General features: G+C 31.6%; 1 protein-coding gene across 1 annotated transcript; it reads right to left on the reverse strand.

Annotated features, from left to right (window-relative positions):
• Positions 1–4,389: 4,389 nt before the first annotated feature.
• Positions 4,390–5,040, reverse strand: LOC119686557. The gene has a single exon (XM_038101104.1). The coding sequence runs from the start codon at positions 5,038–5,040 to the stop codon at positions 4,390–4,392; it is 651 nt and encodes a 216-aa protein (XP_037957032.1).
• Positions 5,041–17,487: the final 12,447 nt, after the last annotated feature.

Below are 17,487 nucleotides of genomic sequence, written 5' to 3' on the forward strand. Positions count from 1 at the left end.
ATTAATATTAGTTATTGTCATACAAAAAATATACATTGATATTATTATTAACGTGATGACTTATGGCACTGGATATGAATTATTTTAATCAGTTGTAAAAAGAAATAAGTACTAAAGTCCTTGTGAATTAGGTCAGTGAATTAAAGTGTAGTGTAATAAATAACTTAAAACATTTTAATTTTTTTATTTGGGACACCATAAAAATAAAATAATGTAATCTTATCAAAATATAACAAAGAAAAATTTGTCAAATTATGTGGAGTAGAAATATGTCGCGGGCCGCACATATATTACCTGCGGGCCGCATAAGTCCCGCCGTGCTTTGGACAGCCCTGATGTAATGTAATGTTTAATGCAAATAAAATAGTGTCATGTATTTACGGTTTTCTAAGTGAAGCCTACAGCCTGTGTTATCACTTGATCAGTTTCCACTTGCCTACTCTTACGTTCCTTCAAATACCACGAAAATCAAAAAGTATTTTCATCAATCTCGTATTATTTTTGCTTGAAATTGATCAAATAGTTCTCTCAGAATTTCTCATATATTCTAAAAGTACTATTATAACTTGATTTATAAATTAATTTGTACTATTTTTAATATCAAAATTATTGCCGAATTACTTAAAAGTTCAAAATTTAGTTTAGGAAGGATATTCTTCTTTAAGGAGTAGTACAATTGAATTTATTAGGGGTCTCAATAATACTTTTTAAGTACATCCCCTATCTTCTATAAAACTTCAGATAAATACGCAAAGTGTTTTATGTTTTTTGTTGGGTACTTAATTTAGAAAAGTGTGTTATCGAAAAACAAATACAATAAAAGTGTTTTATAAACTGCTTAAGGGCAAAAATTCACTTTGTTTCTTATTTTGCTCGTATTTTTCCACAATCTTAATTCACTTGAATTCGATTAGAAATGGGTTGGTCCCCTTGTAAACTCATTTAAAAATACAAAAATGCCGAAATGCACATAAACTCAGAGTGAACGCAACACTTTGCAGTCGTTATAGCCGTAAGGACATAAAAAGGAAAGAGCTCAGCTTAACATATGTATGTAAATCTCGACCCGCCCCCCGTAAAGGACAAAACAATCTTAGGGACTCAAATAATCGTTTGATGTATATCTGCACAATGCCGGAATGCCGGTCTATGCGTAATTGCAAACGAGCTCAGAAAAACGGGAGTGTGTTCCTGAGTCGAGTAGCTAAAACACTGAAATAATTCAGCTTTAAAAACTTTAAGTTTGCAAAAAATATTAAATTAATTCAATTATTGCTCCACATATTTAATCGCAAACACGTTTTTATCGTCACCTAATAAAATTTAAAGGAATCGCTCAAGTTTTACACGAGAATCTCATAATACGATTCCGCTTAAAGCGGAAGTATTGTTATCAGCTGTTGAGATTCGAGACATCAGTTCAATAATAACTCACTTGTAAAAGTTTTTAATGAATGTATTTTATAATTTGATTCTTGAAGAAAATGCAAATTTCGTACCATTACCCCATTAATACCAGGCAATGTGTGGTCTGAAAGCTTTTGCAGGAAAATTATTTTTTTTCTGAGAACGTTTCACTTTGTACTGACAGTTTGGATGAGCATGTGAAGTAGCATTAGTAACAGAATTACTTAAGGAAAATTTTTTATTCAGCATTTGATTTAATTTATTTTCTGTATTCTCTGGAAATCCTTTCTTCCTGTCCGACACGTTTTGGTTGACGGCAGGAAATGAAAGGGCGGAAAAAAATTTGCATATATAAATTTATTAGTATTTCTAAAAGATTCGACTTCGGCAAATGCATAAGCACAATATGAGCCCTTTGGATGGATATAGGAAATTGTTCAAACTGTTCATTCATTATATTATGAAAAGTAATTGATTTAATATCGTAAAATGGATGTTATGTGATTTTAAAATTCTACTATGTTTCTTTGAAAGGAGGAGGATCAAATAAAAGAACAATAGTCTAATATTCAATACATGCATATATGGTATACATGGTGTCTTGTAACAGGCAAACTTTTTATGGTACGGATTCCCGCCGAATAAGTCTTACAGAAACTTTGTATGCACATGCAATATTCTTAGATAGATTTTACATGTATGAAAAATATATCTGAACAGCTAAAGTAAAGGTAGCCCATACCTGGGACTTTCTTTGCGTTACTTAATAGATATTAAGTTTTACTTTGTTTAATATTAGTTGTTAACAGGTATTTAATGCTAAATTGATGTGAACTTATTATTACTCGATTTATTATTATTTGCCTTAATCGATTTATTATTATTTGTTAATCGATATTTCAATTATATTGATATATCGATATTGATTTTCTGAATCTCTAGTTAGAATTAAAATAATGATCATAATGATCAGTTCATCAAATATCTCAAAAACTGGAAAACAAAGATCGCAAAAACTGGAAAACGAAGATCTCAAAAACTGGAAAACGAAATGAAAAAAAAGAAGAATGTTTGGGTGTTGTAAAACAATCTTTGTTTCTAAATGAATTGTATGGTTACGATGATGATGTTGATAGTTATACCATTGTGTAAGTATGTCTGTGGATATATCATGCATTTTATGGTTGTTTGCAGAAACATTATTTGTGAATTTAAATTATTAAACAAGTCTAAAATATATCGTCGCTACTATTTACTAATAAGTCTGGAGAAAAAACCATATACTTTTTAATACAAGAGAAACCAAAAAATATTGGTTTAATATTGGGAAGTAATGAACATAAAACTCTTCTGAACGAACTAGTGCTTAGATTATAATATAAACCATAACCAAATAATAATGAAAAGATGCACATTATATACCTCTCAAAGAAGAGACAAGAGTCATGCTTGAAGTTTTAGCAAAATAATAGTGGTGCCCAGTTTAATATTTATTCAAACAGTCTTAAATAAATGAGAAAACTTTTTTATGTTTAACTCTACTACATAAAAAACTAGAATTATAACCAATAAATAATTTTTATGTTAATGTAAATAACACATCACTCAATAAGGCGGGTGACTAACTAAGAAAAACGAATTTATTCTGCCAAAAATCGATTTTACTCATCAATATAATCTCCTTCTATAACAATACAATCATTCCAACGTTTCTCTAACTTCTCGATGCCGTGCTTGTAAAAGGATTTGTCATTTACCTCAAAATATGCTTCAGTTGCAGCAATTAATTCTTCATTTGAGATGACTTTCTTACCGACGAGCATTTTTCTGAGATCAGCGAATAACCAGCAGTCGCTGGGGGCTAGAACTGGACTATACAGTGGATGAGGAAGCAATACGAAGTGTAATTCGTGCAATTTTGCCATTGTTTTTATTGACTTGTGACATGGTGCATTGTCTTGGCGAAACAAAATTTTTTTCTTCGCCATATGCGGTCGTTTTTTCACAACTTCTGCTTTCAAACGATCCAGTAATGCCGTGTAGTAGTTACTATTGATTATTTTTCCCTTTTCGAAATAGTCAATGAAGATTATACCATGTGCATCCCAAAATACTGAAGCCATAACCTTCCCAGATGATTGTTGTGTCTTTGGACGCTTCGGACGTGGTTCACCGACTGCAGTTCACTCACATAATGATCGTTTTAATTCCGGAGTGAAGTGATGGACCCATGATTCATTCATTGTCACATATCGACGCAAAAAATCTGATTTATTACGTGTAAATATGCCCAACCCTGCTCTGAATAATCAACACGTTGTTGTTTTTGACCGACTGAGTAAACGTGGCACCCACTTTGAAAAGAGTTTTCTCATGGTCAAATGTTCATGTATAATTGTAAACACACTGCCTTCTGATATCTTTAAGGTCTCAGCTATCTCACGCAATTTTAATTTACGATCAGATATAATCAATTTCTGGACTTTTTTGATGTTTTCTGGAATAACCACCTCAATTGGACGACCAAAACGTTCACCATCATCGGAGTCTATACGACAACGTTTAAATTCAGCAAACCAATGACAAATGAGATTTTTCGATGGAGCAGAGTCCGGATAACACTTTTGAAGCCATTGCTAAGCTTGTACAGTATTTTTTTTCATCAAGAAGCAATGATAAATTAACACACGAAATTGTTTTGAATCCATTGTTTTGAAAATAATAAAAGTAGCTTCACTTAAATGGCTGGTACTTTTAATTTGACTAATCGAAATATCATAAAATTTTACACAAAGTCTTTTAAAGGTTGACTTCTTAAACGTCATATGGATTTGTGGTTGCACAGACCACATTAATTTACTATACACTATCAGTTAAATAAAAACACGTTGTTATTCTTGTGCACACTTTAGCTAGACTCTCTTGTCTCTTCTTTATTGTTATAATTCTTATTATTAACTCTACACACTTTTTACCAAAAAACTACTTTTTGTAGTTTTCACCGCATTTGGCGCTTGGCACGCTTTTTGTGCTGCCACAATCACTCCCCCCCGCAGGAGATATTTTTCCATGGCTTGAAAAAAGTACCTTCTTCATCGAGTATGTATTTGGGGGTTTATCCATGCCACCTTGTTTGTATGGTTGAAGAATGTCTTCTTCGGTCACTGGTTGATCATTCAGACTATCTGTTTTTGCTATAAAGGCTGGTTTAAGTCTATCGACCGATATTGTTTTTTCTTGCCCGTCAACCAGAATAACGAAGTTTCTGTCATCAATTCTTTTTTTAACTAAGTGAGGACCTGAGTATGGTGGAGTTAATGGTGGCTTTACTTCGTCCACTCGTAGAAAAACGTGGGAGCAATCGTAAATATTTTTTAAAAGAAATAATTTATTTTTTGCGTGGTGAGCTGTTGGAGTTGGACGGATTGTCCTTATATATTGCCGATATTTTTCAATAAATTTTTCTGGATCTGCGGCTAAATCTTGATTTATAAAAAATTCACCTGGAATTCTGAGCGGTGTGCCGAAAAGCATTTCTGCTGGAGATGCTTTTAAATCTTCTTTGAACACAGTGCGTAGACCCAATAATACCGATGGTAAAATATCTGTCCACGGAATATTCGGATGACACATTAAAGCTGTTTTTAAAGTTCTGTGCCACCTTTCAACCATGCCGTTTGATGCAGGATGGTATGGTGTGCTTCTGATTCTTTTTGCACTGACAGTGTTTAAAAAGCGTTGAATAAGGCACTTTCGAATTGAGAGCCTTGATCTGTAGTGATAGATAGAGGTGTTCCAAACATGCAAATCCAGTTATTAAAAAACGCATCAACGACTGTGGTCGCAGCGATGTCTTTAAGAGGAATAGCCATCGGAAACCTTGAGAATCGATCTATGATCGTTAAGCAATATTTATATCCCTTTACTTCGGGGAGATGAATTAAGTCTAAATGTATGTGATTGAACCTGTTATCTGGTACATTTATTTTTCTTGGAGTTAATTTGTTGTGCCTCTGAATTTTAGCACGCTGACATGGAATACACTCTCTGCACCAACGAATTGCGTCAGAACGAATGTTCGGCCATGCAAATTTTTCTTTTAATAACTTACTAGTTGTTCTACCGCTTGGATGCGCAAGACCATGTATGACATTAAAAGCTTCCCGTCGAAGAGACTTCGGAATATATGGTCGCACCAAACCAGTAGATGTGTCGCAATAAATATTAATATCATTTTCTATAAGTACCTTTTGTAACTTTAGTGAAGTTTCTTGTTTTAGGATTCTCGTCAGTTCTTCATCGTTTTCTTGTTCTTGGCTTATTCTTGTTGCGCTTAGCAATGTTGGCATGCCAATAGAAGATATTCTTGATAATGCATCTGCTACAACGTTATCGTTCCCATTAATGTGAATGATTTCTGTTGAAAATTGAGAAATGAAGTCTAAATGCCGTAGTTGTCTAGGTGAAGCTTTCTCAGATTTTTGTTTGAAGGCAAAAACCAATGGTTTATGATCTGTTTTGATGACAAATACTCGACCTTCCAGAATATGCTGAAAATGTTTGATTGCAGAATAGATCGCTAACAGTTCTCTATCGTAAGTGCTATAATTTTGTTCAGCTATCGACATTTTTCTCGAAAAAAAACCTATTGGTTTCCATTTATTATCTTCCATTTGTTCTAAAGATGCACCAATTGCAATATTTGAGGCGTCTGATGTTAATGATAAAGAAGCATCTGGTGAGATGAAAACAGCTAACGTTGCGTTAGCTATACTGCTTTTGCATTCTTCAAATGCTTTTTCTGCTTTGGATGTCCAATTAATAATCGTTTTGTCGTTCTTAACCGAATTTTTTAAATATTCAGTTAGAGGAGCTTGTTTTTCTGCGAACTTAGCAATGCAACAGCGATAGTAATTAATCATTCCCATAAATCGGCGAAGTTCTGATACATTGGTAGGCTTTGAATAATTAATGATAGCATTTATTCTCTCTTGTGGAGGTTTGTAACCATCTTTGCTAATTTGGTAGCCTAAAAATTCTACTTGACTTTGACCTAATTTGCATTTAGCAACGTTCAACCTGAGTTGGTTTTCTTTTAATCTTTGTAAGACAATTTTTAAATGTTTTTGATGTTCATTGGATGATTCGGACATAATGATGATATCATCTATGTAACAGAAAACGAAGTTTAGGTCTCGAAAAATTGAGTCTATGAATCGTTGACAAGTTTGAGTGGCATTCTTCAAACCGAAAGGCATATATAAATACTCATACAAACCAAAAGGAGTTGTGATAGCGGTTTTTTCTATGTCATCATGATTCATTGGTATTTGGTGATAAGCACGTTCCAAATCCAAAATTGAAAATATTGTCTTGTTGTATAGTTTTTCAAATAAACTTTGTATTAGCGGTGGTGGATATTGATCTGGAACTGTTTGAGCGTTTAGCCTTCTAAAATCACCACATGTTCTCCATCCCCCTGATTTCTTCTTTACTAAATGAATTGGACTGGCCCATTGACTTTTTGATGGCCGTAGGATGCCTTGATCCAATAAAAAGTTTATCTCGCTTTTAGCTGCTTTTAATTTTTCACCAGAAAGTTTTCGCGGTCTTTCAGCAGTCGGTTGACCTGTTGTTACTATGTAATGAGAAAGAGTGCGCTTGTTTATAAGTTTTGAATCTAGATTTGGTTGAGTTATCTCATAGAATTTTTTAAGGATGCCATTAAAATCTATCTGATCTGAAACTGTAGAAATGCTAAAAATTTCAGCATGAATTAGTGTACCATGTGACGAAACAGTTGTCTTTGAGTCCAATAGTCTTTGGTTTTTAAGATCTAGTACCAACCCGTGGTAGGATAAAAAATCGGCGCCAATTATTGGTAAAGTTACATCTGCAATTAAAAACACCCATTTGAAAGTTCGACGTAAACCTAGATCAAGTTGCATGATTTTATTTCCATATGTTGAGATAGACGAACCATTTGCTGCAAATAAATTTAGATTTAAAGATTTGAAAAATTTGTTACCCGGACAACACTTGAGTGGCAAAACAGATACTATTGATCCGGAATCAATTAAGTATTTTAGTCTGCTTGTTTTGTCGTACACATGTAGTCTGAATTCTTTTTGAGACATTTGCGGCGGCCTGTCACCCACTGTCTCCATGACTGACAGTTTTTTTAGTTTTCCGAATTTTTGTTTGAAGAAAATGTGCAAGGAGTGACACATTTGTATGCTTTATCGCCAAATTTCTTGTGATAAAAACAAAGTTTTTGTGTTGCTGGAGTTCTAGAACGCTCACGTGAATAAGATCGTAGATGTAATTGTTTTTCAATTGAATCTAGTCTAGTTCTGATGTCACTGGAGAAAGACATGAACAAATGTTCAAACTTCTTAATTGTTATATCTGTAGAATCTTCAGACATTTTAGATTTCATGCTGGTAGCCATGACGTAGTTGTCTCGTTGACTTTGTTCCATTATGTTGTCCGCTACTCTTGCTAAAGTTTCCAGATCACATTTATCAGTTACTGTTAATAGTTCACGTACATGTTGAGGTAATTTATTTTTCCACATAGACGTTAAATATTCTTCATCAAGACGAGGTGCAAGTTCTTTCATTTTTAGTAGTAATTGTGTTGGCTTTGTGTCTCCTAATTGAAGATCATTTATTAGCGTCAACAACTGCTTTTCGCTGGATAGAGTCAGGCGTTTTATTAAATTTTGTTTTAAATATTCGTATTTATTTTCAATTGGTGGATCGCGAAGGATGTCTGTCACCAATTCGATGACATCTAAATCCACAGCACCAACCACAGCGTCATATTTAGCCAAATCCTTTTTTATCCCCTTGGACCTGAATCGTGATTCAACTTGTATAAACCATAGATCAGGCTTATTCTTCCAAAACTTAGGTAAATTTGCATCTTGAATAGAATGCACCAGCGTTGATGTTACATGCTTTTCGTCACAAACATCAGCATTTTTTGTTTGTGTATTGTTGTTGTCTTGCTTTTTTTTATTCATTTTGATTTTTTGTTTTATTTGGTGTTGTTTAATATTGCAGTGTTATTTTCAGTAGGGGTCACCAGTTGTGGTTGCACAGACCACATTAATTTACTATACGCTATCAGTTAAATAAAAACACGTTGTTATTCTTGTGCACACTTTAGCTAGACTCTCTTGTCTCTTCTTTATTGTTATAATTCTTATTATTAACTCTACACACTTTTTACCAAAAAACTACCTTTTGTAGTTTTCACCGCATTTGGCGCTTGGCACGCTTTTTGTGCTGCCACAGATTTGACAATGACAGCGCCATCTGTGTGTCAGTCACACGACTTATTGTCTGGTGTGTTATTTCTTGATAAATTTAAACTACAAGTAATTATTTGAATTATTTATTAATTATGTGTGAAAATTATGTATTAAGAAATATTTAATATTTCTATTTAATTAAAATCTTAAAAAATTTTTTTTTTGTGGATAGGTTTCGAGATAATTAAGCTTTGAGTTGGTTTTCTGTTTTTGCGGCTGGAGTTTCACATGCTTCACCATAGTTCGAGTACTAAATGTCCAATGGTGTCTAACAAGGCATCAAACAAAAGATAACTTAATCGGTTTGAACATTGTTTTTCAAACAAATTAGTAGTTTAAATGTTATAGATGTTATAAAATGTTAAATTGTGTTTGTATATGTTTATATGAAGAAGCAGGTACTGATGAAGGAAATCCATCGGTAAGTACCGATAGTCAAATTAAGGTCTATTATTATTGAATAAGCACAATAAATTTTCTTATTGGATGCGATATTTTGCATTGTGCCCAATTATGTCACTAATTTAATCGAAAAATTACGCAAGAAGACAACAATACCGAGTGTTGGAGCGAGCAAATACCAAAATAATGTTTGCTTAAATATGGTATCAAGAAAAATAAACATAATTTTATCTATTAACTACTAGATCAATATCTACAATACTCCGATTAGCATCGAAAAAGTTTGATGAGCAGTGGACACCAAGTATTATACATCTTTCCTGCCATATGAATCCTATGAGATGGGCTTCTGGACGACAGAGAATGTATTTAGTAATGCATTATTTGATATTAAAATGAAGTATTTTCATTGATTTGAATAATTTTTTAATATACGATTACACATGAATTTAGGTATTTCAGTGAGTTCTAGAAAACCTTTCTGTCGCGCTTCCGGTTGCAGTTTTTTCTGAGCAAAAGACTGCTATTGGAAGAAATTTGCAATGGAAAGATGCAAATGTATAGTCTATATTTTTTCCAGTTCCTTTTTCGGCCACACTTTTCATTCTGAAGTGACACACTTCATGTGACCTTAACCCAACCTGTAGTTCACCATCAAATAAACCAACAACTGACTGCTCCTATTAACCGAGTCAAAGAGCCCCATATTCTATCACAGACCTAGAGCATCCAAAAGAGAAAGCAGAGTTATTTGCATCTCTGATGAAATAACACAAATTTTTAGCAGAGAATGTTAAAATAACGTACCGCAGAGGTCGCGTTAACCTTAGTCAAAGTTTTCATACGGGGTAATCAACTATGTCGTCAACGTTCCGAATTGTCAGCACCGCCATACGGACACATACTGAGCACATAATCCTTTTTTTAAATGGTACTTTGTGATAAAATAACTTGAATCAATTTAATGACCATCTTATTCGTCGAACGCATTTCACCCATCGAACGCATTTCGCATTCTTTTAAAAGATGTGCTGTCAAAAGTCGTTTCGATGTCATCGAACATTGATATAGTTTTCATTATAGATTTACTTTCCATTAGACAACGAAGGATAGTTTGACGTTTTTTGTCGCATTGATAGGTATGTTGCATATGATGTAAAGGGAAATTTTACAGCTTTCCTTTATCTTTCAGCTATCTTTATAAAGCCGGTAACGTTTCTTTTTAGAAAACTAAACTCGGTGGTCACTACAAACAAACTTTAACACCATTAATATTTTTTTTATAATTTAACTTTATGTCTTTATTGAATCGCTTTAAATTATAGCCTAACCATAAGTTTTAGAATCTTAAAGACTAATAATATTACATTACAAATTATTTTATATAAAGATGCTACAATGAAATATATAATGATTTGTAAATTATTTCAACAGGCCTCTGAATAAGTAGCCAGGGTTTATTTACCAGATATTACGGCGCATAAGATAAATGAATTAGGGTGATCTTTAGGAAAGCTGTATGGCGGGTCTATCATTCCGTTTCAGCCTAGAGGAATATGTCATATTAGCAAGAGGTTTAGCCAGCGGATTCATACGGTTTTCAAGATTTAAAATATGTTTCTGCCTTATTCTATCTAAATATTAATTCAAGACATTATTATACCTGTTTAGTAAAAGTACGAATTATTTCTACAATGTGCATATCAAGACACAATTTTGGATGCTCACTTAGGATACTTCGTATTTAGGATACAGAGAAGCATACCTAAATAAGCGAAGATAGTTGGACGCTAAAGGTGTTATTGCTAACTCTCACTCTGAATTAATTTATTTATGCATAATTAATTTTATTAAAATTATTTGACTTGAATGTTTAAATTATGGCGTACGAAAAGTGTATCTAATGTTTCCATTACATACTAGAAAAAAGTGTAAAATATAGAATCAGGTCGTATAATATATATGTAGTATGTATATATATGTGTATAGTATATATACAATATTTAATGACCCGAATAAAAATAAAACGAACTGCCCAGGAGACCCTATTCTATTATCTGATAAAAGTTATTTTTCCTCTTATTCTTTAATATTTTTATTTAAAACTTTTTTCCATTTTTGCTCGAAAAGTTTTTTCGCCTGCTGTGCAACTGCCGGAAGCGAAGGGAAATCAAAAGGAAAGAGTGAAGAATTAAATTTTTACATAAATCACTTTTGTTTAACTGTGAATATTTGGTCCATCTGAGGAACAACTACGCTGTTAAGATTTCCGTTTCGAGATTTGTTTTACTTTTAAACGTCAATGAAATTGGCTCTAAGAAAGATGTTATCGACTTTGATGGGATGAAATGATAAATATTTGTAATCTTGGAAAGTATTTGCTTTTGGGGCTGCAGAAAAAATCAATTGTTATAAAATATTGAAATAGAAACAGCAGGATTAATATCAACGATTTGAGAATAGTTTAATCTTTTATATATAAAATAAAAGATAAATAAAAATTGAAATTAAGTAAACATAAAACAAAAACAAATTGCTATTTCAATCGAAAGGAAAGAGTTATGATAATCCCAGGTTTGTTTACTTACTTGCTCCATAGTCAGTTTAAATTTTCTAAAAATAGATTAATATGCATACTAATATTGAATCAATAGTCGTATTAACAAGTTATTTGGGGTTATAATAACCCAGTTAGGGAATTCAATAAACAGTTCATTTCACAACTCAATTTTACTTTTATTTCTATATGCCAAAGTAAATTAAAAGCAAGAAATTCACAATTGCTTATTAATAAATATTATACATATATTATAAATAAATTAAACACAGAAACTCCAGTCTCTGCTTAATTTAGTTGCCATTTTGTGGTGGCTATATACGAAAGAAGAGCTTATGCGTTTTTTCAGACTTTATCAAAAGCTTGAGAAACATTCAAGAATACATCGGAGCAGAATTTTTTGTCTAGAAATGCTGTAAATATTCCTTTAGCAATTCTGCGAAATTGCTCAAAAGTGCTAAAGAGAAGTTGGTGATGGCATTGCCAACAAATTCTCGCAAATATTGAAAATCCTAACTGTGGTAAACGGACATTGTACACCACTAGAACGAAGATAATGACAGCTGTCAGAACGGCATCGATATGGAGATATGTATTTTTATATTGCATTGTATAGTATTGTATAATTAGAGATAAATAAAATTGGTGAAGCGATATTTAAACCTATATGATAGTAATGTGTTAATTGAGAAGTCACCACACTAGCCTTTTAAAGTCACCTAAAGCAAACCTTACATTTGTCATGCCTAAACAGATGTTAATAAAAGTAATGTTTAGTAAAAATTATTAATGTAGTATTATGAAGAAAAAATGTTAGTTGTTATCTGCATTTGATTTAAATTTTTTTTTCTCAATGCGAATTCAGCTTTAACCACTACTTTAGCAATAAATCGTGCCTTACTTTTTCACATTTGCAGCTTGTTGACATTTGGTCCAAGGTTCTATGTGTAAACGCGTATAAATTTTTTAGTTTATTGATATTAATTTTTTTTATTGTTACCTATTTAAAAAGCTCCCTGGCTGCTAGTCTACTGCAGTTTTGAAATGGGAATGGTTCTTAGTTGCTCACAGACTGAATAGTTTATGGTTCATGATTGCTGCATGCAATATTTGCATTGTGCTCGAAAGATTCGCAATTCGTTTCCATTTGCATGCACTTCTACAAGGTAAACACTTGAAGACGATTGCTCCGAAGCTCCCATTGTGTCTGCCAGCAAAGAAATCATTTTTTCTTTGCTTATCCCTAATTTAAAGTTTACTGACATTTATTGAAATAATTGCACCGGATTAATAATAATATTGAGTTTAAACTTTAGCTTGAGTTGTTTTTCAAAGCAAAGCAGTATGTTTTTCTACAACAATTTTCAGTAATGTGGAGTAACGTCACCATTAACATAATATAATCGAGTTTTTCTTTACGAGTATTAATATGTGTGAAAACAAAGAAATTCTCTTCAAATCAAACATTCCGAAGAGTTTTTAAAATCAATAAATTATCAACAACATATATGAACGCACATTTAAATACATAATGTGAGACCCTTTATTTGTTTTTTTAATTACATTTCTAATTATTAACCTAGAAAATCTATTGCATTCATAAAAAAGGGGCGCCAAAAAACCTGTTATTATAAGTTCTATGCATTGGTATGCATATCGGTCACGACTTATGTATTTCGAGTCATTGTCTAAAAATATTTAGAAGAAGATAAGTGTATTCAATACATATTGTCACGTGTTGTCGAAATGGGACATTTAGCTGGCAGCTCTCACTGCTCCCGTTCTTTGTCTAATGCCCGTTCTTTGTGGTATTTTATTGCATGATATCTTTGATATCTTTAAGCTATCTTCTTAATTTTCTCTTTTAGGTTTGCTGAAACTATTTAGTGGACTTTTGTACTGCAAACCTCTTCTCTACCATTCGTCTCAATGGAACAAAGACAAATGGTTGTACTTAGCAAGTTTTTGTTACCATTGAATTTTTTCATCAAAAAGCAATGTTAAAATAATACCCGAAAGTGCTTAAAATTCATTGTTCTGAATTTTTTTAAAAAGTAGCATCCCTAAAACAGAGTAATAGATCGTATTAGTTATTAGTGATCCATCCTATAGACTTATTGTTTTTTGCAGTGATTTTCTTTGCTGTATTCTTAGCTATATCCAGTTTCTTGATCATTTTGTATCTAATTGCGAACCCTAATGCAAGAGAATGAGGATGAAAGCACAACAAAAATAAATTTAATAAAGTAATTTAAAAGATTTTGAAGTAATTTGTCCACCACATAGGTTGGTGGACAATCTTTTGTCCATTGCGCAGGTTCGGCAATTACCACTCGCTGTATATACAAATTATTTTAAAAAATATATTAAAAGTGATTGTTCCAAAAAACCATTAAAAGTTTGTAAGGATTTTATTTTCACTATATTCAACATTTAGAGGGTTTTCGAATAGCAAAGAAAGAAAGAAAGGACAAACACAAAAATTTATTTAATTTTATTGAAATTTGGCTGACCATACAACGCTGTTTCGAGTATTGCCAAGTACTCTTCATCAGTGGTCTTAGGAAATACTCGAATTTTTATTTAATTAGTTTATAGTCCGTATATAATTTATTTGGAGTGCAAGTACCAGGCTTAGAAATGAGTTCTAATTAGTCAAATTAGCCTGTCAAATTAGAAGTGATGACTAATCGTGTTTATCCACAAGTAGCAAAAGCTGCAGAAACTTTCAGTGTTCTAGTTTCAGGTTTTTCGTCACTTGCCGTGCTTTAAATTAGAACGAGCTAATAAACTACAGCTTTATTTGGAAACACAAGTTCAACGAATTGGAAGTTAACTTTTGAGTTTCCTTGTTTTTTATTTTCGAAATTCTATATTTATATTCAACATTTAAACATTAAAACTAATAGATTGACGAACCTATTTACATGTTTATAAAAAATCTTTAAATAATAAATTTATTATTTATTTTAGCTTGTTTTCTAAAGCATATTAAGTTAGTTAGTTGTGGTGGAGAGTGGACGAATTCTCCTTAAATAGCTAAGGATGAAAGCCGTTTTGAATCCACAAAAACCTCGTAATAGAAAAAAGCATATTAAATAACAACATAAATACTTAAAGATGGAAAATTTTCTTGATAATAATCAAAAACTATTTATTTATATATTTCATTTAATGGAGACGTACTATTAATTTAAATCTATTTGCTAATATAATTCTTAAACAGTTAAAATTGATCTTTTACAAACATTCTATTCCATCTAAAATTTCTTATCTATCTTAAAGTTTTATTTAGTACGACATCAAAACCCTTTAAATCAAAGAACTAATGATTTATCTTGTTTAATTAGAAACAATTCTTTAGAATGCTATTGGAAACAAGTCTTTTATATCCCAAGATTTTCAAAAGGTTTATACAGACAGATAATCTGAGATCCACCGAATATTTCGGTGAAATTATTATTTTATTAGCGGGCGATTTTTGACAGAATCAACGCCATGCGTTTTCTTTCTTTCTTTTTCCGCGTGTTTTGGGTAAAACATCTATTAAACATTAGTAATGGAATAATATTAGCTGCAGGAGTCAACATTAAATGTATATTATTGTGCTCTCACAAATTATCACTAACTATAGTAGCCACCAACGAGTTTATAAACTTGCCATTCTGGGAGCAAAAAACATAGATGGACAGTGTGCCAAAATAGAAATTAGTCGACCAAAATTTTATATTCTATGAACCAGTAGAAATATTGAAATCAAATATTTCAAAAATATTTTTTTGAGGTGGCCTTTCTTCTGAATCTGATTTGAGACCAGTCGACCTACCGAACCCTTACAAAATTAGAACTAAACATAGTCCATTTTCACATTTTTTTAGTAACGTCAAATACTATGACATATAAAAATTTTGATCGGCTAATTTCTGTTTTGGTACACTGTGCGAGAGTTGAACGCAAACAACTACGTAATTAAGGAACGGTTTACAAGCAATTCTCTCTCTCTCTCTCTGTTACTTATAAATTAATTGACTCCGCAATTAAAGTCGAAAAAATTGTAATCTATCCAAATGCAATCCTTAGATATTACTCCGCCGCATGAATTGCTATTTCAAGTTGGATCATCAGTCTCTTTTTTGCCCAACACTAATTCAATTTATACATAAATGGATTTACAGAACAAAACAAGCTTTTAAAAAATTGATGTTAAATATGATTGAAGCTATTATTCTGAAAGAAGAAAAAAACTCTCTCGATATGACATATTCACACCACTCTTATGGACATGCCAATCGATTGCAGTTTTCTGTTTTTTATACACAAAAAAAAAGGCACGAGTTCTAAGCTGGCACTAGCAGTCAAAACAAATTATATACGGCTTATAAACTAATTAAAATGAAACTCGAATATTTTCTAAGACTAGTGATGATAAGTACAAGGCAAACTCAAAGTTAACTAAAGTTTTGTTCTTGTCTTTTCTTTGCTATTCGAATCCGCCTCACTTAAATAGTTTCTTTTCGTCATAAAGACGCGTCACTTTCGGGAAGAAAACATTAATATTAGAAGTATATAATATGTTATAATTTTGATTGAAGACAGGAATAAAAACAATATTGCCTTTTCCATAACTTGAATACAACAAATTTAATTTCACTTCTTCGCATATTTATCAACGTAAAATTAATTAGATTTGTAGTTTGTTTGCAACAAGAAATTTACAAAAATTCTTAAGACCAGCGATGTCTTAAGACCAGATTCTTTTCATTTACAACATTGTAATATGATACAATTGTAATAATTCATTTGCTAAGTGTAAGGACATTAGTTATAGACTAATGCAGTTCTGATAGGAGTTTGATATTGCCTAGGTGGAATCACGTGCAGTAAATATATGTGAAATAATTCTTACGTTAAGGCAAATTATTCATGTCGTATACCCAATGTTGATGGGTATTTAGCAATACTCGAAACAGTATAATTAGCCAAAAAGTCAAATAATTAAAAATAAATAAAATATTGACATCAATAGTTTATATTAGGAATATAGTTTCTTTCGTAAAGACTGAGGTTAAAAATTAATTGAAAGCAATTAGTTGTGACATAAACGTAAACCGCTGAGATACAACTTTACAATATTATTATATTAATGTATTTGCAAGTGGAATATAAAGAGCCAAGAGTGCTTTAAAAATTGTTATATATTACATATAGTATATAAATTAATCCTACTATCTTCTGATTGTATATTTTATATACACTTGTAAGAATTTTCATGTTTTCGTAGACATTATTATATAAATTTAGTGTACCATGACAACAGTGAGTTGCGCGAAATTTGTTAGGTTGACGTATTGAAATTAAAAAAAGAAAATAATTGGGTAAATGAAAAGAAATTGACAGAAAAAAAAGCTACTAAACTATTTAGTTACTAAAAAAATTATTTTATTTACATATCTCACAATTTTTTATTTGTTAAACTATAAGTAAATAAAAGTGAGGATAAAGTATTCTTTACGTAGTAATTAAATTGCAAATGGAGTATGTTGAATACATATAAGAAAGCAATTCAATAATATTAATATTTATCGTTATGTTCATTATTGTGATGTAAATAAAATCTGTAAATATTAAAAAATCTAACTCTTCTAACCGTAAAATAGACTGTAAAAAAAACGAATATTGCACAACAAATGATAATCCAATTAATTTAATTTAGCTCAAAGCTGTATCTTTGAATTCTATGTTTGCAAAGATAAATACATCATTTGATTAAAACTAAAGCCGACGTCTACGATTAATTTACATG

The sequence above is a fragment of the Teleopsis dalmanni genome, chromosome 1 (genome assembly GCF_002237135.1).
Source record: "Teleopsis dalmanni isolate 2A chromosome 1, ASM223713v2, whole genome shotgun sequence".
Lineage (NCBI taxonomy): Eukaryota > Metazoa > Arthropoda > Insecta > Diptera > Diopsidae > Teleopsis > Teleopsis dalmanni.

What these genes read in the sequence shown, in the direction of transcription:
- LOC119686557 (XM_038101104.1), bottom strand. Translation starts at nt 5,040, where the DNA reads ATGTGTCATCCGAATATTCCGTGGACAGATATTTTACCATCGGTATTA.